The sequence below is a fragment of the Sardina pilchardus genome, chromosome 23 (assembly GCF_963854185.1).
Source record: "Sardina pilchardus chromosome 23, fSarPil1.1, whole genome shotgun sequence".
NCBI lineage: Eukaryota > Metazoa > Chordata > Actinopteri > Clupeiformes > Clupeidae > Sardina > Sardina pilchardus.
Window position 1 is genome coordinate 2,806,956 of NC_085016.1, and position 20,000 is coordinate 2,826,955.

The 20,000-nt window shown below is 43.2% G+C and overlaps 4 protein-coding genes across 10 annotated transcripts in view; 1 reads left to right on the forward strand and 3 right to left on the reverse strand.

The window, feature by feature from the left end:
- raph1b (Ras association (RalGDS/AF-6) and pleckstrin homology domains 1b) overlaps nt 1-2,392 on the reverse strand; it is a 65,063-nt gene extending 62,671 nt beyond the window's left edge. For all 6 annotated transcript variants that reach the window (XM_062527933.1, XM_062527931.1, XM_062527929.1 and 3 more), the window contains exon 1: nt 2,092-2,392. The gene's annotated coding sequence lies outside the window, so the exon portion shown is untranslated. The remainder of the gene's footprint in view (nt 1-2,091) is intronic.
- Nucleotides 2,393-3,629: 1,237 nt separating this feature from the next.
- On the reverse strand, nt 3,630-6,425 carry rbbp9 (retinoblastoma binding protein 9). Its single transcript, XM_062527936.1, has 2 exons — nt 6,278-6,425; nt 3,630-4,787 (listed from the first exon to the last, which is right to left on the reverse strand). Exons 1-2 carry the CDS (start codon nt 6,371-6,373, stop codon nt 4,329-4,331), a joined length of 555 nt encoding a protein of 184 aa, XP_062383920.1. The 5' UTR covers nt 6,374-6,425; the 3' UTR covers nt 3,630-4,328.
- Nucleotides 6,426-10,458: 4,033 nt separating this feature from the next.
- Nucleotides 10,459-16,670, forward strand: cdadc1 (cytidine and dCMP deaminase domain containing 1). Its single transcript, XM_062528518.1, has 9 exons — nt 10,459-10,668; nt 10,897-11,000; nt 11,251-11,428; nt 11,683-12,273; nt 12,928-12,977; nt 14,470-14,639; nt 14,956-15,145; nt 16,157-16,217; nt 16,316-16,670. Exons 1-9 carry the CDS (start codon nt 10,542-10,544, stop codon nt 16,381-16,383), a joined length of 1,539 nt encoding a protein of 512 aa, XP_062384502.1. The 5' UTR covers nt 10,459-10,541; the 3' UTR covers nt 16,384-16,670.
- A 569-nt stretch (nt 16,671-17,239) lies between these two features.
- The window catches only part of cab39l (calcium binding protein 39-like), a 13,266-nt gene continuing 10,505 nt past the window's right edge, over nt 17,240-20,000 (reverse strand). For both annotated transcript variants that reach the window (XM_062528520.1, XM_062528521.1), the window contains exon 9: nt 17,240-19,987. In XM_062528520.1, the coding sequence (XP_062384504.1) occupies nt 19,808-19,987 (180 nt within the window). In that variant the 3' untranslated portion in view covers nt 17,240-19,807. The remainder of the gene's footprint in view (nt 19,988-20,000) is intronic.

Below are 20,000 nucleotides of genomic sequence, written 5' to 3' on the forward strand. Positions count from 1 at the left end.
CCCTCTCTGAGGCAACTGTTGAGGAGCAGGGCATTGCCATTCCCATTCGCCCTCCCCCCAGGAAGAACACACTCTCTACAACCCCTGTAGTCTAAACAGACCCTTCTGATGTCTTTTTGAATTTTATGAATTCTAAGGCACAATGTAGACAGCACAGCAGCCCGTCTGAGCCAGATGGCGCCCAGACAGAACCCTTGAGTGTCCGTGATCTCCAGACCTCTGGTTCTGACCCCTGGCTGCTGCTGACAACCTCGTGTGACGGGGGAATATTCGCAGGGACACCCGTCATCACCACTGGCATGACATGGCGACCTCGGGAGGCCAGACACTTGCACCTCTCAGTCTGGACACGGAAATACACAAGTCAAGTCCACATGCTTTTCCTATATTTGAATGTGAATACGTCCCCTTGCCACCTGACACCACATACAATATGCACAATGGAAAACAAACAAAAAATAAACATAGAAGTAAAGGAGGGTCAGAGTTATTGGGAGTGGACTAAGGGACTATATATTGTCCTCCGTTGTTGTTTGCTTAAGCTTAAGGCATCTCCTAGGCAAACACGACTCCACACATGGCATAAACATTGACCACGGAGACAGTTGTGAGGAGGAGACAATAATGTCAGCGTATTAGCACGTGCCACCGTGGCTGCGGGACTGTTCGCCTCCTGTCGTTCGGGGAATATTGTCCCTGACAGCTGCGTTTGCGACTCCCCTCCCCAACAATCCTCCAAGACACGCGTGTGGAGGAGGCATGCGGTGCCCCCAAACCTACTGGATTCGAGTGGTGGCCTAACTGGATTACTTACCACAGCTGAGCTTAACAGACATTACGACAAGTTGGCAATTATCTGCCGACTCATCCCATGCGTGATGGTAATCATGTTACTCCCAAAAGACTGGTGGAAACAATAATGGCCCCAACCTAGCACTTCTGACAGGCATGTCTTTAAACATAAAATGATTTAGCCTTCTTTGACATTAAATGAGTCAAATGAATATCCTCGTATTCTAAAGTACAGAGATGGGAAATTCAACACATCCATAAATCTACACCTTTGGAAAGACAATGGAAGCTCCTAGCAAGGTTAGAACGGGCATCCTCGCTTGCGATACATAAACTCGAGGGATCCTTATAAACGGGTTAATGGAAATAAAATGGTCTCCAATGGACTACACGTTTAATTTGCCCTGCAGAGTAAATGGATAAGCTATCAAATAAGCGCTCATCTTAGAGGCTAAACTTGTAACAAGGACTGTTGTACGAGCTAACTAGCACACATCGGAAAGGGTGGTGCCACTCTCACTGGCTGGTTACATTGTGGCGAGTGATGTTGGCTGCGCTGGTAGACAAACTAGCTACATAACAGTAACAAGATGTCACCCCCAATTTGCCTGCTTTAATAGACCATGGATCACATATTTTTGAAAATACCTAAAAACGCACCTTTGTTCAGGCCAAATGAATTGAGACAAAACAGCAGGCTATTAAACTAGCAGCATGTGTAGCCATGGCAAACGTGTTGTGGGGAGTATCTTCTCTAGTTTGGGGCTAAACGTGGCATTAATAGCTTGAATATCTCACTGAATCAAAAATAATAACTGATAACCGCAGGCAGAGAGTAACCTACCACCCAGTGTTCCACTGAAAAACACACACCCTTGTTTCTCTGGTTGCACAAGAGGCAAGCCAATGCCCGAGCATAATACTACTTAAATGGTTCCATCATGGAACAACATATGGCCAATGTGTACTCGAATGCTCGAGGGACCCTCAAAGGACATCCAAAGAACCTTAGAACATAATACATTTTTAAAATGCGTCCAGTTCATGGCAGTAGTCTAGCGGTAAATTTACAGTCGCCTCTGCGGCTATAAACTTGTATTCAAGGGATCCTCTATTCTCAGAGAATCCCGAGACAGTTTTCTCTCAAGAGGGATTGCCCGGGAGGCAACCAAAGCCAAGAAGAAGGTCGGGATTTTGGGTCTTCTTAATTTGGCCCTAATCAATTAGAGCATACACATGAGAGAGATCTTTTCAGTAGCCTATGATATAGGTGTACAGAAACGCAAAAACAGTGCTTACTTGCTCCAAGATCCAGTGCCGCTCGACAATGAAGTCTCCTCCTGTTTCCTGGTGAGAACACTACAACAATGCTTTCAGCACGCGAGAAAACAGGGAAAATCCCACAAGATGTCCCGGTAAACACAAATCTGTGGCGGTTAAGACGAGGGTATCTTCTTTTTCACTGACCACCCGCCTGAGAAAGTCCCATTTGCTTATTGATACATTGGTCGTGCGGTTCCCTCTCCCAATCTCTCCCGGGGAGCAGGGATTGTTGCGCCTTGTATGAGGGAGTCGTTTCCTGTCCAGCCCTGCTCGCTGCCTTGACTAATCGACCAATCCAAAGAACTAGGCTGAATGGCTACCTCTGGAAAGACGGCCCTGCATTACCCCCACCAGACCGAACATCGAAAACTAGCCCATGTAGCAACTGATTTTTAACCCTCTGACTCCCCCCACGCTCCAAGGAGCGGTGGTTTGAACACCATTTCCAACGTCAGCTATCTTAATGAATAATATAATCGGATTATATGCGCATTAAAGTTACAAAGTTGTGATATTAGGATACCATGTTCTATATCTCCACATCATGTGGATGAGTTTCCGTCTATGACTGAGACAGCGATAGATGACATTAGGCTAAATTACATTATGCGTAATGGAATCCTTGCACACATTTTAATAGACAATTTAGAATTTATGAGGCAGTGGCTTAACTGGGTAGTATAGCCTATCTCTTAAATATCGTCTGTGTAAGTGTTTTATCACATTGCAATTGTACAGGATGAAATAACACCACAACTTAATACACCAATAACATAATATATCAGTCGGCCTAGCCTACCATAAACCTTAAGAATTCTTAGGCCTAAATATAACACTGTAAACAATAAACAATTGTAGGCAATTAAGTTTAATTTGTAGCCATGGGTAACCATGTGGGACTAATCTCATTTGGTAGTCCTCTCATGTTGCATGTATGGTATTTTGCCCTCCACACGAGGCGCTTTCCTCTAACCTATTAACCATATTCTTTCTCACGAATATGAACTAATGGCTCCACCTCATGGACAACAAAGATTGTTCTCCAACCTTTGACCTATAACGTGTTATAAATGTTGTTTGCAGACGTGTTGCTGCGAGGATCTTCTAACAAATTTTCTTGATTCACACTTAAACATCTTCTTTGCAGAATGGACCTCGTTTGGTTGCAGCCTGTGCTGATGAGTAGGTGAATCTACTAATTAGCCGAAAGAAAGTCACATTCAAGGCAACTGAAAAAGTTAGTTAGTTGGTTACAGTTGCCATTGTTCACCTCTAGGGGGCACTGATAGACCATCCTTAATCATCTACTGTGCAGGGTTATTATGATCACTGAAGATAGCTGAAGCATCCCTACGGGCTGTTTTATATGGGGAAAATCAGTGACGGAGAATTAACGAGATGAGAGGAGCAGGAGTTATTGATAATGCATTGAACACAAGAGTGCAGTGAATGGGTAGCAGCACAGGGTGTCCTGGGTGTGGAGATACCAAAACACACTTCATTTGTACTCAGTGGGCACTTTATTTCATTTACAGAGCATGCGTATGTGAACGATTCTGTCATGGTTAGCCTGGTATTAGTCAGAGGTGTAGAAGATTATTATCTCAAATCTAGAATATGAAAAATGTGTTGTCAGTTTTACTGACTAAGACTCTTTTAATTTGATCAAAGTGTCCCATTTTAACAGAAGCAGGCACTTTTCTACTTCAGAGAGCTGTGTGTTATAAAAATAAATGTCCCGTTGTCAAGTCATGACAAATGCAGGCTGTTTGTAGCCTACAGTAGAGTCATACCTCATCCTAGATAGTTATGAGCCTAATCATGGGATCGATGAATGGGATACTGTGTGTCGGAATGAATAGAAATAGTTATAAGGGTACAAAACCACATATGTATTCATCTTTGGCAGAGGAATAACCTAAGGAACCATTCGAATTTGATATCGATATTGATATTTATAGCCATGACCCATTCTCAAATCTGTGATCAGTCTCAAACCGTTTTCAGTCTCAGTCTCTCAGATCAGTCTCTTGCAAACTTGTGTGAGTGAATATCAGTTTAAAGAATCAAGTTTTGCATTTTGTTGTTGTTGTTTTGTTGTTGTGTGATTGTGTCTAGAATAACGGACAGCTCTAGTGGGTCACTGATGTGGGACATGCACTGTAATGGTGGCAAAGAAAAGAGCAGGCCGGTTGGGGATGCCTGTTGCATTACTACGCAGCTTCTTTGAGCTTCTTGACCGCGTTTATGAGCTCGGGGAACTGGGAGTTCATGAAGTGGCCACGGTCCGAGTACTTGTGAAGCTCCGCCTGCAAGCCTTTGGCCACTTCCTCCTGCTCCTCCCAAGGCAGGAAGGGGTCATCGGTGGAGCCGAACTGGACGATGTGGCCGACGTTCGCTCTGATCTGCTCCCACTGCCACGGGCGGCTGAAGTAGCCGCTCTCTCTCTCCGTCTCGTCTCCCAAGTCCGAGGTGTACGCCCCGACCAGGATGATGGCGAAGACTTTGCGGGTCTCCGCGTACCTCATGGCGGCCGCCGCCCCCGAGCTGTGGCCGATGATGACCGTCTCCGCGTCGCACTTCAGCTCCTCCTCCATGAAGGGCAGCCAGATGGTCTCGCGCGCGGTCACCGGGTCCGGCATGTTCCGCAGCAGGCTGGTCATCCCTGGAATCTGTGAGGCAGTTCAGAGGTCAGAGGTCAGAGTGATGCGTGACGAAAGGATCCTGTTCCCGGCCTTAACACAACGCAACACTGAATAGTCCCTGGGAATGTCCTAAAGCAAAAGGATCCTGTTCCCAGCCTTAGCACAACGCAACACTGAATAGTCCCTGGGAATGTCCTAAAGCAAAAGGATCCTGTTCCCGGCCGTAACACAACGCAACACTGAATAATCCCTGGTAATGTCCTAACGCAAAAGTGGTTCTCAAACTTTTCTAGGAGAGAGAAGTCCGCACACCTGAAAATGCTCCTCATTTTTTTAATGGTAAATCACCATGTAACTAGCCCTTCATCACTCATCAGACATGATCAGAGATCAGAGAACGTTACGTGGTAAACTTATGCTTATCAGTCCAGCACCCAGTTTTTTTTTTTATCGTTTTTGGATGTGCGTGCATGCGGTAGCTATACTCTTTCTCAATCTTTTTCTGTCATTCCCCACTTTGGGAGCCCCACCTGACCCAATCAACCCAGCAAAATGATCATGTTAAAATTACATTATTTTAATTAATATGTCGGTCTGTTTTGTATGCCTATTTTGTTTTGAATCTATGATCTTCCTTGTAAAAAAAAGACAGGTATTATTACAGAAAGGCCCAGAAAAACTATTTCCTGCTGTTCTTGGCACCCCATGTGCCATGTCTCTGTTCCCCCTAGTGAGGCCCCCCCACACCACTGCATTTTTTTTAAACCAGACGATGTTTATGGTGCTAGTAGATGGCCATGGAGGTGATGCAGTCAGGTTATGGTGTCAGTAGATGTCCGTAATGCAGTGAGGTTACGGTGTCAGTAGATGTCCGTACTGCAGTCAGGTTATGGTGTCAGTAGATGTCCATGGAGGTAATGCAGTCAGGTTATGGTGTCAGTGAATGTCCGTAATGCAGTGAGGTTATGGTGTCAGTAGATGTCCTGGAGGTGATGCAGTCAGGTTATGGTGTCAGTAGATGTCCATGGAGGTGATGCAGTGAGGTTACGGTGTCAGTAGATGTCCGTAATGCAGTCAGGTTATGGTGTCAGTAGATGTCCGTAATGCAGTGAGGTTACGGTGTCAGTAGATGTCCGTAATGCAGTCAGGTTATGGTGTCAGTATATGTCCATGGAGGTGATGCAGTGAGGTTATGGTGTCAGTGGATGTCCACGGAGGTGATGCAGTGAGGTTATGGTGTCAGTGGATGTCAATGGAGGTAATGAGCAGTGCAAAGTGAATAACAGTGCTGTGTTAATCATTGCTGTAGTGTGCTGTAAATATAGCCTGTTTTGACAAATTAATGTTATCTATGTTAGTTCATAAAGTGATACATTTCATTTCACATCTACCTATAGGAGTTGGATAGCCTAGTAACAGCCCCTACAGATAGGAATCTGAGTGAGAACTCATAGATAGGCTAGTAATGGCTTGCCACATGGTTCTGTATCCAGCTCCGTGTCCAGAGACTGTCCTACCTTATTGATCTGCTTGTTCGCCCACCCATACCAGTTGCAGCGCTCCACATCTCCGGCTCCATTCCCGGGAACAATGATCGCTTTCTTCAGAGTCATATCCACTCCATCAACAGCCAACAGCACCAGCACACGTTAGTGGAGTTCCTTGTTATCTTCTTCTGCAAGTTTTATTGGTTCTCAGCAAAGTGATTTGTATCGTTACTGCCATCTACTGTTCTGGGGTGGAAACATTCTATGTTCACAGTTAACCACAGGTCGTTCTGAGCTCTAGCACCCTTGTTCTTAGTAAAGCATTTTACTGTAAAATATTATAAAAGTCAGATTATGAGTTTCTAGTAGATTTCTGACCCAAAACCATCTCAGTTACCATCTTCCATTTTGTCATGATATGTCCCTAGCTCACAGCACACAAGCAAGGGCATAAAAACTCCTTGCATAACTATTCCTTTCTTTCAATGTTCCATCCCTTTCCTTTCAATTTGTTTTGTAGGTCTAGATGTGGTTTTATGCATTGGGTCAGACAACCACGAAGGAGTAGGATTTGAATAACACATTACAAAACAGGCCTAGGCTACATTGAAACACACATCTTTGAGATAGTGATTGTAAAATGCACAATATTGCCATGTCTTTATGGACCTTTGTACTGGTGCGCAGTCATGTTGGAACAGGAAGGAGCCATCCCCAAACATTCTCACAAAGTTGGGAGCATGGAATTGTCCAAAATATCTTGGTTAATGCTGAAGCATTTAGAGTTCTTTTCACTGGAACTAAGGGATCAAGCCCAGCTCGGGGATGGCATGATGACATGGTGTGGATGAGCTTGACTGAAAATAAAAAAAAAAGTCCTTACAAAGGAGATGTATAAAACCATAAGCCTAATGCTGTATATGATAAGAGATCAAATATGTTTATTACAACCTCAAATCAGAGAGTGAGTTGGGACATTGTGTAAAATGCGGATTAAAACGTGTGGAAAAAGTGAAAAGTGTGATAATATACAAATCTCGTAAACCCATTTAGCTGCAAAAAGGGCATAGACAACATGTGAAATGTTGAAAATGACAATTTTTTTTATTATTTCTGTAAGACATTAGACTGGATAAAGCTTAAGAGGAGTCCACGATTTCCAAAAAGAACAAGGCCTTTTCCGACTTTATCTCAGTCCATTTTAAACCAGCTCTCAGATTTACCAGATTTCTCTGAATATTTGAATGATATAGATGATTAACTCCAAATACGGTAAATGCATTATAATTATTTTGTTTCATAATTTGTCCACAGGTTTACAGAGAGTGATGAATACCTTATTTCTTCTACTATCTTTACTCAAGAGACTGCCTTTCTGGGATGCTCTTTTTCCGTATACCAGTTACCCTAATTAGTTGTACAATATTTGGTTTGGTTTTAGTTTTCTTTATCATTACACATATTTTCCAGCATTTAATTGGCCCCATCTCATTAAAAAACGATGTAGCTGATATCAAATTCAAAATGAACATAAAATATGTTTTCCATGAAATAGTCACATACACTGCCGGTCAACAGTTTGGGGCCACTTAAATGTCCATTCCACTCCAAGACAGAATACCAGCTGAGATCGGTTTGATTTGTTTGTTATTTTTTAATCAAGGCGAGTTATCTCGACTGTTGTAGAAAGACATGGCTTATCTTCAAAGATTACATGACACATTACTAATCTGATATAATTTTATACCTGACAACACATCGGAGAAGCTTTTTGCAATATGTAAGCACATAATGAAATCTGAAGACTGAAATCTGATAGAACAGCTTGTGTGTATGTGAGCCTCAAAGACAGAAGGAATGTTTTCAGAGCACAAGACTAGCTCAATTATCGGCTTGTGTTCTTTTCATAAATGCAGACGGCCTCAGTCTGGGTGTGGATTAGTTAGAACTGTGTGTATGGATTAGGCTAATTATGATGAGGAGTTCCTCATTTTCAAATGCCCATCCACCCACAACTGAGTGTGTGTGGAGTGGTTGCAACTGAGTGTGTGTGAAATGGTTATGGCAACTGAATGTGTGTAGTGGTTATGGCAACTGAATGTGTGTGGAGTGATTGGCAACTGAGTGTGTGTGTGTGTGTGTGTGTGTGTGTGGAGTGGTTATGGCAACTGAATGTGTGTGGAGTGGTTACGGCAATTGAATGTGTGTGGAGTGGTTATGGCAACTGAGTGTGTGTGTGTGGAGTGGTTATGGCAAATGGATGTGGATTAATTATGACAAAGAATCAAGCCACATGCACAAACCATGTTTTACCAGTTTTATAACTTGTAAACTGTAACTGTAACTGTAAATCACTGTTCTTCTTACAATATAATTGCAATATAATATATGCAATATAACTGAAATAATATCGGCTAGTAGCCTATATTGAACTACCACAGCTTGATGGTGCAACAACATGACTTGACTTAATAACATGACATGATATTTAAGTTGTAATGTACAATTGTAGACATTCCTTGTTTTTGGTAACTGTTTAACTTGTTTGTTGTTGTCTTTTAAGTTCATACTAGACCTGACCAGAGAGGCGATGCATTACATGTGTCTGTGTGCACACCTGTCAACCATACATCACTGACAACATTGCTGACAACATACTTAACATTACAAACATGTGATGTGACCATAACTGCACATCTGTGCACATCTCTTTGAACTATATGCTGAGTCGTATCCTGAGATCTGAGACTCATCCTGAGAACAATACAATATGGATTAGTGACAACTATACTGACAACCTTATGATACAAACATACCTGTGAATCACACCTGTCAACCATTCATACCTATGAATCATACCTGTCAACCACTCATACCTGTGAATCACACCTGTCAACCACTCATACCTGTGACTCACACCTGTCAATCATTCACACCTGTGCCGTGACACCTGAAGCGTGGTTGTGCTGTTGGTCCTGTGCTTTTAGGCCCGAGCTGCGCTGTGTGGAAATTAAGATGCAGCCTTTTGGCATTTACATGGAATGGTGATTCCTTCCTTGGAATTACACTGTAGTTTCTTATATAAATTATATTATAGCTTAATATAAATACATTTATAACCATAAATATATATTTAGATTTATATTTATTTCTGAAATACCTTTATCTTGAATTTCCCCTTCAATAAAGTATCTATATATCTATCTATCTATCATTCATTCTCATATAATGTTTTAGGCTACTTCTATCCCGAATTACTGTTAGATTCCTAGTATAGAATAGTAGTGCGTAAAAGGTATATCACAGCTCTATGATAGTGTAGTAATAGTGTAGTATATTGACAATACAATATTTCTGAAAGATTTACATAATAACTGAGACATCGATGTGAAATGAGCTGTATACTGTATAGGCTACAGTGCAGTAGGCTACTTTAGGCTCTTCCAGCAGAGCCTCCTCTTTGACAAGTGCTTGCATTTATGCCTGAATATGGAGCCACCTCAGAGTACCAGTGAGTCAGTAGAGCAAGTGTGAGGGCAGTCTTGTTCACCTGCACTGCTTCACAGCACTTATTCTTTTGGAACTGCCAGGATTTTATTTTAATTAGTGTCCTTGACCTAAGTGGGCCGTTCGGGCCAAAAATGCATGGGCCCATTTTCTGTCCCAGTACAGCCCTAGTCTGTTAAGATATTTCTGTCCCTCCAAAACTAAAATGGTGTGATTAACAGCAAGAATTTCACAATTTCCCAGGGAGAAAAACCCGGACCCTCACTTAGGCCAATATGATCCGCAAATTCCAATAATAGTAATCAAAATAGAATAAATAATAACAACAATGTCAGTACAATATCAAATACAAGTAATAAAGAAAATAAACAAATACCATATACAAATGATAAGTCTAGGAATTGATTAATAAGTAGGCCAATAAGTTGAACAGATAAGTCTTAATAGCCGGATAGTCAGATAGTCAGAATAGCCAACTCACGGCAGATAATCCACACATATTGGAAGTAGACTGTCTGCAGGGAGTGTGTCTGACCAATCACGGTGTGTGTGGGCCTCCTGGGCCGAAAATGCCAGGGTGCCCTGATAGTAGGCCTACTAACAGTCCCTTTCCATGACAGTAGAGCCCCCTAGAGTTGTTCTACAGCATTGCAAGACCGGCAACGATAAGCCCTCCCATTTTCCCTACGTAATGCGATATAGGAAGAGGATGGATCGACAGGGGACGTAGAATATCTGCGGTAAAATTTGACAGATGACATAGAATTAGCTGCTCGTGAAAGATTGAATGGAAGCAACGGACGGAACGGAGACACGACGGGAATCGGACAAAAAGTGCGTCACTGCGCAGACATCAGAGGGCAGCTGCTGCCATGCTAAGGAAGCCAGTTCACAGACCGACCCCAAAGTGCAAGGTTAGACTAGCGGCGGTATTGGCTACGTGTTTGATAGCTTGTCCATAGCCTGATGTATAACTCTATTTTAACTGCCCACGTCAGATTCTATAACGTTTGTGCCATATTTGTGTTGTATTAGCGTGGAATCTTATTATTATCGGGTCGCACAATTCATGTATAACACACAACAACAACAGACAGACTGAAAAGTCGGCTGTCATATTAAAACATGTATTTCATTTTCAGGACATGGACCTCGGTTATCGAAAGTTAACCTTTACACGTTGTTGAGCCTGTGGATGGAGCTATTTCCCCAACAGAAAGCTGTCTTCAACAACGAAAATGAAGTTGTAAGTAGGAATGTGACAGTTAATGAAGTCTGTAGTTCTTATGTTATTATAAAGCTACGGATATTGTCCAAATGAGGGAGGGACATGCCTTGACATGCCCTGTCTGGAGTAAAACTAAAAAAAGCCTTGAATCATGAATGGAGAGAAAAAAAATGGACAGAATGCAATGGCAAATGTATACTTACACAGCTTTGTAAACTGAGTTTGCGTAACGTTGGAAAGGTGTAATATGATTGCGGTATCGTTTCAGACCCGCGGAACCGGTTTGGTCGTGGTCCACGAGAGGAGAGTTCTGGGCCTTCACTGCTCGAGCGCGGATCTGCACGCGGGACAGGTAGCAGTGGTCAAGCACGGACCTCGCCTCGCTGGGTGTGACCTGTACTTCTCCAGAAAGCCCTGCTCCACCTGTCTGAAGATGATCATCAATGGTAGCTATGGCTTTTAACTATTAAAGCAAGCAATGAACTGCTTTTACTGTAGACCATGACTGCGTAGGCCTAATGGTCCAGCTTAACATCTGAACATCATTTGTCATTCCACGTGATTTGTGTTGTGGTTTTGAAGACTTGACTTCATTCAATAACAATAATTTAGAATAGACTCGATTGTTATTCTAAGTCAAAGTCAAATACCAGAACTGGACAATGACTGGCCTAAATTTGCTCCCTTCGGTTCCCCTCAGCCGGGGTCAGTCGGATATCATACTGGCCCGGAGACGCCGAGATCAGCCTACTGGCCGGCGATGAGGTCAGCAGCGGCGCGGACGGTGGCCTGGAGGCGGAACTGGACGCTGCGGCCGCAGAGAAGCTGAAGTCCAGCAGCCGGCCATATATGGGCGTCCTCCTGCAGCCGCTGAGCTTCAGCATGCAGCAGTACGTGGAGGAGACGTCCGCATCCTGCGACTTCCAGGAGAAGGTGACCTCTGACCTGCCCGCGGTGGACGCAGGGGATCTGTTCCGGCAGCAGCAGTGGAAGAACCGGGACGAGCTCTCGCGCGTGTTCCTGGTGGCGGACGAGGCCAGGCACCGCGGACTGCTGACCAAGATGGGCCTCGTGACGTTCTGCGCGGAACCGTACTTCAGCAACCTGAGGCAGCACATGCGGGACCTGGTCAGACTGTTGGCCTCGGTGGCCTCCAGCGTTCCGCGCGTGGACGATGCTGGCTATGGGTTCTACCTGAAAGGAGGTTCTAGCACCGTCACGTCCCCCGCCCTGTCCCAGGACGTTATACGCCACTGCATCATCCAAGCCCAACTACTAGCCTTTAGAACCGGTAGGTATCTCTCCATCCAAGCCAAACTACTAGCCTATAGATCCGGTAGGTATCTCTCCATCCAAGCCCAACTACTAGCCTATAGATCCGGTAGGTACACTATCTCTCCATCTCGCTGCTCTGTGGATGGCACTTAAAGGACTCCTGCTAATAATCCTGTTTGTTTTCTTTAAGGGACTTGCTTGATAATGTGAAGAATGCTGCTGTAGCTATGAGTAGCCGAAGGGCCATTCTCTCCTCAGAGCGCAGCCTGCTGGTAGACATCTCAATATGATCTAATGCCATTGACCAGTGTTGCCTGTAGGCCTGTCGTAATTATCACTTTAGATTTGGGAGTGTAAAACTATACACATTTAAAACCATTCTAGAGATGTGGAGATTCTGGTTCTGATTCTGGAATGGATATCACATGTGTTCTAGCCCCTCAGAGCTCATGGAACAGAACCACAGAATCATGATGGAACCCAATTCCAGAGATTTGTTCCTTACATTTTCATGGGGATGTAACTTCATGTTTAATCGAAACGTAGACATAGTTGAACCAGATCAGTAGAACTCATTTGTTTTAATGACTTAAACTGAAACAGTCTGCTCTGTTAAACTATAAACAGCTGTGAATTCATTCAACATTAGTCTGCTCTCCTGTTTTCTCAGAGGATCCTAAGGTTGGAGTGGGGGCGGTGATCTGGGCCGAGGGGCAGCTGGTAAGTGGTCATCCCGCCACATGTCAGAACACAGGCCGCAGCATCAGGGCTGGACAGGCTTCACTGACTCATGTCCAGGGGTGGAGCCAGCCAGCAGAGAAATGAAACTGAAATGGGTGCATTACGTTACGCAAGTGCAGCAGTCAAATCAATTTCTTGTAAACAAAGGTTTTTTTGGCGAGTGGACGTTCCTCGGACGTGTATGTAGAAGGGATTCCAGCGTGCTCACAGAACACTAGAGTTGTTTGCACGCATTCCCAGGTGTAGGTATTGGCCACTCCCACAAGCAATTACATCCCTTAATAAGTTTCATTTCCTGCTGTAGGCATGGTCACTCCCACAAACAGTAACATCACTTGATAAGTTTCATTTCCTGCTGTAGGCATGGTCACTCCCACAAACAGTTACATCCCTTAATAAGTTTCATTTCCTGCTGTAGGCATGGTCACTCCCACAAGCAGTTACATCCCTTAATAAGTTTCATTTCCTGCTGTAGGCATGGTCACTCCCACAAGCAGTAACATCACTTGATAAGTTTCATTTCCTGGATGCAACCCTGTAAACCTCCCTGCCTGGGATGGGCTGTTACAATGTTCTTACAATGTTATGGATATGCAACTTTATGACCTCAATCCTTACTCCACCACACCCTCATAGATGTGTGTGTGTGTGTGTGTGTGTTTATTCATTTATGTATACATTTGCTTGTTTGTGTGTGTGTGTTTGTTTGTTTATGCATACATTTGCTTGTTTGTGTGTGTGTTTGTTTGTGTGTTTTTTTTACCTATGTATACATTTGCTTGTGTGTATGTGTTTGTTTGTTTATGTATACATTTGCTTGTTTGTTTATGTAAACATTTGCTTGTGTGTGTGTGTGAGTGTTTGTTTGTTTAATACATTTGCGTGTGTGTGTGTGTGTGTTTGTTTGTGTAATACATTTGCTTGTGTGTGTGTGTGTTTGCTTGTGTGGTTTTTTTACCTATGTATACATTTGCTTGTGTTTATGTGTTTGTTTGTTTATGTATACATTTGCTTGTTTGTTTATGTAAACATTTGCTTGTGTGTGTGTGTGAGTGTTTGTTTGTTTAATACATTTGCGTGTGTGTGTGTGTGTGTGTGTGTGTTTGTTTGTGTAATACATTTGCTTGTGTGTGTGTGTGTTTGTTTGTGTGGTTTTTTTACCTATGTATACATTTGCTTGTGTGTATGTGTTTGTTTGTTTATGTATACATTTGCTTGTTTGTTTATGTAAACATTTGCTTGTGTGTGTGTGTGAGTGTTTGTTTGTTTAATACATTTGCGTGTGTGTGTGTGTGTGTGTGTGTGTTTGTTTGTGTAATACATTTGCTTGTGTGTGTGTGTGTTTGTTTGTGTAATACATTTGCTTGTGTGTGTGTGTGTGTGTGTGTTTGTTCGTGTAATACATTTGCTTGTGTGTGTGTATGTGTTTGTTTGTGTAATACATTTGTGTGTGTGTGTGTGTGTGTGTTAGGGCCTCTGTGACGGCACAGGCAGGCTGCACCTGGTGGGCTGTGGCTACAACGCGTACCCCGTGGGCTCTGAGTACGGCGAGTACCCGCAGATGGACGACAAGCAGGGCGACCGCCAGAGCAGGAAGTACCGCTACATCATCCACGCCGAGCAGAACGCCATCACCTTCAGGTGACCAGTGCAGCGCAACGCTCCGCCTCGCTCGCTCCACCAGTCTGGAATCAAGTGCTTTTGTTTACAATTATTCTTTGCTTTTGTTTATGTTACGCAATAGAATAGATAGATAGATAGAGTCTTTATTGTCCTATAAAGGATATTCTTCTTCACACGTCATTTCATCCATAAAAGATGGCAGCATTTGATGTAACATACATCTCATACATATAACACATCACAATGACCCCTTATGTATGAAATGCACTATATAATTAAACTAAGTCCTGAGATGATTAACTAATTAAATGATGTTGCGTGTTCTGCCTCACAGGAGCGTGGAGATGAAAGAGGAGGAGACGACGATGCTGTTCGTCACCAAATGCCCGTGTGATGAATGCGTGCCTCTGATCCGTGCCGCAGGCATCCAGCACATCTACACAACCGATCTGGACAGCGGCAAAAAGAAGAACGACATTTCCTACCTCAGGTTTGACGGCCTCCAGGGAGTACAGAAATTCATTGTAAGTCCTTCTGGAGTGGAACTGGTGAACCAGGTTTATGGAATTAAGGAGGCTTTTGGAATTAAGAATAAACTTCATGGAATTAAGAATAAGGTCTATGGAATTAAGAATAAGGTTTATTAAGAATAAGGTTTATCTCTCTCCACTGTCCTGCAGGGTGGGAATTTCGTCATTTTAGGGGCAAGGCCATTTGGCCTTCACCTTCTTTTTTTTTTTAGGGGCACCAAGGCCACATGATAGGGCACAAAGGCCACTGAGTAAAATTCGATGGTTTTACATTTCAGGGTTATCTCGACACAAATACATAGACCCGCTAGCTGCTGTAGGCTTTGAGAAACACTAACACAGCCTCAAACTTCTTTCAGTTGAGGCCCAATCATGGCAGACTTTGGTTGCGTTTGCTTTCTTTTTCCGTCGGTTCACGATTGCATGATCAATTGCGCAGCAAATTATCAGGTGAAGCACCGGACCTAATTTCACTCAAAGAGCAAAGAGCGTTCCGTATCAGTTCAATACGGAACAAGACTTTTACGTGTCAAATACGGGACGATTCCGTATTATACTGAATGGTTGGCAACCCTAAGTCAGGGGCATAAAGGCCACTGTGGCCTTATGATGGGTTTTTTTTCACAGGGCATCAAGGCCAAAGTGTAGGGCAACGGCGGCCATGGCCTCATGGCCTTGGTATAATTCCCACCCTGCTGTCCTGTCACCTTAAAGGCATACAAATATTTGGGGGGAAAAAAAGAGTGCAATGGAACTGGTTATGTGGTCTCCCAGCAACATTGCGTTAAAGATTGCTCTAAGTATCACCTTATGGTTCTTTCTGTATGTCTACAGATGTTGTCTGGATGTTGTGTGTATATACTCAATTAATTCATGCTGATACATCATAATGTATGTACGAATTCAGTGTATTTGTTATGTTATGATAAAAAAAAAAAAACTTTTTGACACAAACCTTTTTTATGTTTATAATGTTGGTAATATATACATATTTGGGCCTCACAGTGGCAAAGGAGACCCCAGCCAAAGAGCGTGTGTGAGAGGCATTCTCCATTCACAGTAGCAAGTAAGACACATGTTTAAAACCTTCAGATAACCAAAGCACAAGTCAGTGTGTGGCATACCAGCGTGTGTATATTTTGAACCCTCTCTTCCTCATTTCAGATGGCTGCATGAAGCACCCGAGGCAGGATTCATCGGAGCCGCTGCCCAGTAAGAGGCTGTGTTCGTGAAGAAACATGTCCATGCGGAGATGCTGCATGTTTTAAGAACTTTTATCATTTGGCAATAAGGACGGGAGGCAACCAGACGTCAATGGGTCTTGTGAGAGCTGAGGGCATACGCACATATTGTTGACTGCATGTTGACTTCCAAGATGCGTTTGCGGTTTATAGTTAAATATTTGATCATATTTTAGATGTTTTAATCAGAAGTTCCGTTAATGTAAGAAAGAGTTGTGCGAATGATGACTGACTAGATGTACAGTATACGTGAGGCAAAGTAAAGAGTTGAAAACCGACTGCTGGTGTTATCTTGCCATTACTACGCTTATCTAGTCGGGCTATCACCATACCAAGCTCAGTCTTTTAAGATTGAACATTAGTATGGGTAATCTGCGCTTTATTTCTACTGCACAAGAGGCGCGATCAATGGGCATCGTTCAAAGGACTCTTTACGCTTGGACAGTCCTTCAAGCAGGCAGACCAACGACCTGGTGCTTCTTTTGGATTAGCTAGTTTGTGATTGGACCCAAAGGTTGCGTACAAGAAGCAGGGGAGATCGACGTGCAGGTTTCCAGCCTGAGCTGCCAAGCGAAATCCAAACATGCCAGCAGGTCAGGCAGGGTTCACCCAGCCTAATTCTTATCTATACAAATGAGTTAACTGCAGTAACATCACATCTACACCACCATGAAACAGGCCGCTGGTGTTCTCTTGCCATTACTAGTCCTATCTATTCAAAGGACTTCACTGCACTGTATTACATATACACCATGAAGCTTAACTGGTCACTGATAATGTCCTTCCTGCAGTTGCACAAATCAATGATTCCTCAAAACCAAAGAAATAAGAAATGCGGCAGAACAGCTGATGCATTGGATTTCCTTTATTGGTGATGTTTTACAATTTCTTTCAAAGTGGAAACAAATGCAACCATGTGATCTTGAAATGATGATCCATTCTAGATATGGGAGATTCTGAACTGATTACTTTTGGTTTTTGTTCTCATGGTTGAACTTTTCTTTTTTTTTTTTTGTCAGAAAAATAAAAATAAATCCACTTGTTCCTGGCTCAGACTCTGGTAGTGTGAGCCTGACGTCAGCCTTCTCAAACCAAGCAGTACAACACTGAGGAACCTGAACCATCCTGACTGTGGAATGCCAATAAATTATGCAAAGAAAGTGAGAACTTGGTAAATACAATAGCAGTATTTTGCCAACAAAATAGTTTTTTTTTTTTTAATCAAAGTAAATATTTGGCAATCAAAACAGTGGCTGCATGTTAAAACAAGCTGGTTTCAGAACACTGTGGAACGGGTTTCCACATCATCACCACCACCACAGATCCACCATACGCCACTCCTTCATTGAGAGACCAACCATCAGAGTTATTCTCAAATCCAAATTGTGTTGGGTCATGTTAGTATGGTTCACTGTAATACAAAACCCCCGGCACCCCCACACCCCCACAGCCCTTCCCTACCAATTGGCAAGTCAAATTTCATCATGGTGGCGAGGAGTTGGACAGCTCCTCGACTCCTACCCTACAGGGTCAATCAGGTACTACTCCACTGCGCTCAATCACAAAACTGCAGCAATTACACGAGAGAGAGTGAAGTACTTCATCAACAGTAGAACTCAAATATAGCGAGTTAAAGAGGTTCATTGCTTAATTAAGACAAATATGTTCCATCAGACCATATTTTAAAATAATAAAATAATGAGAATTAAGCTCCCCCTTGATTTTTTTTTTTTTAAATACAAAATAATGAGCTGGACAAGAAGCACACGAAAACAAAAGGCACCTGTTTTAACGTCCGTGTCCTCAACTTTTGATGTGTTTTCAGCAACCCTCTGAGTTAACGCTGTGTCTCATCTTTCACTACGTACATCGGGATGAGATCAAAGAAAAACAAGCTCGCTAACGGCTACTGGTGAGAAACGCCTGCCATGAAAACACCCCCCTTGCGCTCACAGCTCACTGCAACAGAAGAAGGAAACTTCCGGAAGTGCTTCGGATCTTTCTAGTGCACTTGTCATGGCACCAGCCCTCAAGAGCATACAAGCCAGCAGATGGACCCCTGACAAGTGACCATGGCAACAAAAACGCAGCTGGTGGACACCCAACAGGTAGCCATGGCAATAATAATAAAAATACAAAATATAATGTGATACAGCCCTGTTTAACAAAAAAAGTGAACTTCAAAACAAAGTTTTAAAAATGTACAGCGATAAATGTTGCACTGAATCCTACAAACACCAAGATATTGGCAGTATTGCCCATTTCGTATTCAAGAACTAATGATCAAAAAATTAAAAACACTAGTCCTCAGTCAAACCTACTGATTAAGAATTATTTCAAACAAACCTTGATTAAAACGTTATTACAGATTTCACATTTTCGCCTTCCTGTTTACGGTTAATAGTTTTTGGACTCGCGCCTGAAGCCCGCGGACTTCTCTCAACTCTTGGGGACAGCCAGTGATCCTTTGGTGTTTGATCAAACCCAAGCTTTTATCAAAAGGCCTGCAGCTTTCAAATACTGTGACACGTGAAAAGAAAAAAAAAAAATACAAAGACATCATGAGAAGGAATGCAATTATGAAAAGTGAGCTCTCAAACTCAAAAGCCAGACAAGACAGAAACAGAGAGAGGAAGAGAGAAAGAAAGAAAGAGAGTGAGAGAGAGAGAGAGTGAGAAAGAAAGAAAGAAAGAGAGAGAGCAAAGCTGTATAAATAAGTGTGGAGGGTAGCCTCCCTTTCCTACACGTTCACTAACTACAATATCTGGGTCCTCTACAAATGTAATGTACACGACAGCCCTGTGTGGGTCTGCAGAGCTGGGCCTTTGGGGAGAGCTCAGGTGGGTCTGCAGAGCTGGGCCTTTGGGGAGAGCTCAGGAGGGTCTGCAGAGCTGGGCCTTTGGGGAGAGCTCAGGAGGGTCTGCAGAGCTGGGCCTTTGGGGAGAGCTCAGGCTTCAGGAGTGCTACGGGTGAGAGATGGGGCGCCCAGTAGCACATGGTGGGCGTAAAGCAGAGCTAATGATGACCTCAGACACAGTAAGCAGGATGGCCTCTTACGGTCCGCCCCCTTGGCTCTTCCCCCTGGGAACAGGATACTGTAACCCCCCCCCCCTCCCCACCTGGAAAATCAACCAGTCACCCCCTACAGTTTTCCAAAAACATCCTATTTGTGGCACGAAACTAAGGAGGAAAAGGATGCACTCTCATGAAAGGAATTATGAGACCTTCTGTGATTGAGGACTAGACTTTTTGCAAGCTTGATAAGTAACTAAGAAAAAAAGACAAATGTTTTTTTTTTTTCAAGATTTTAAATAGAGTTATTAATATTATTATTATTATTATTGTTGTTAATATATTTGTCTGTTTTGTTTTGCTCAGTAAAAAGTGGAGGTTGACGTGATTGCTAGGCTAAGCTTTAGGAGGCGGGCTTCTTCAGGTCTCGTATCTGTTTGATCAAGTAGGTCTTCTCGTCGTTGAACTGCTCGTCGTCTGTGCGGTCCTTCTGGAAGTTACTCAGGAAGTCAATGAGCTTCGTCTGGTTCTTTAAGAGGATATCTACAATGGGCTGCGTCTTGTTGGGGTTGGCAACAAACACCTGTGAGAGAGAG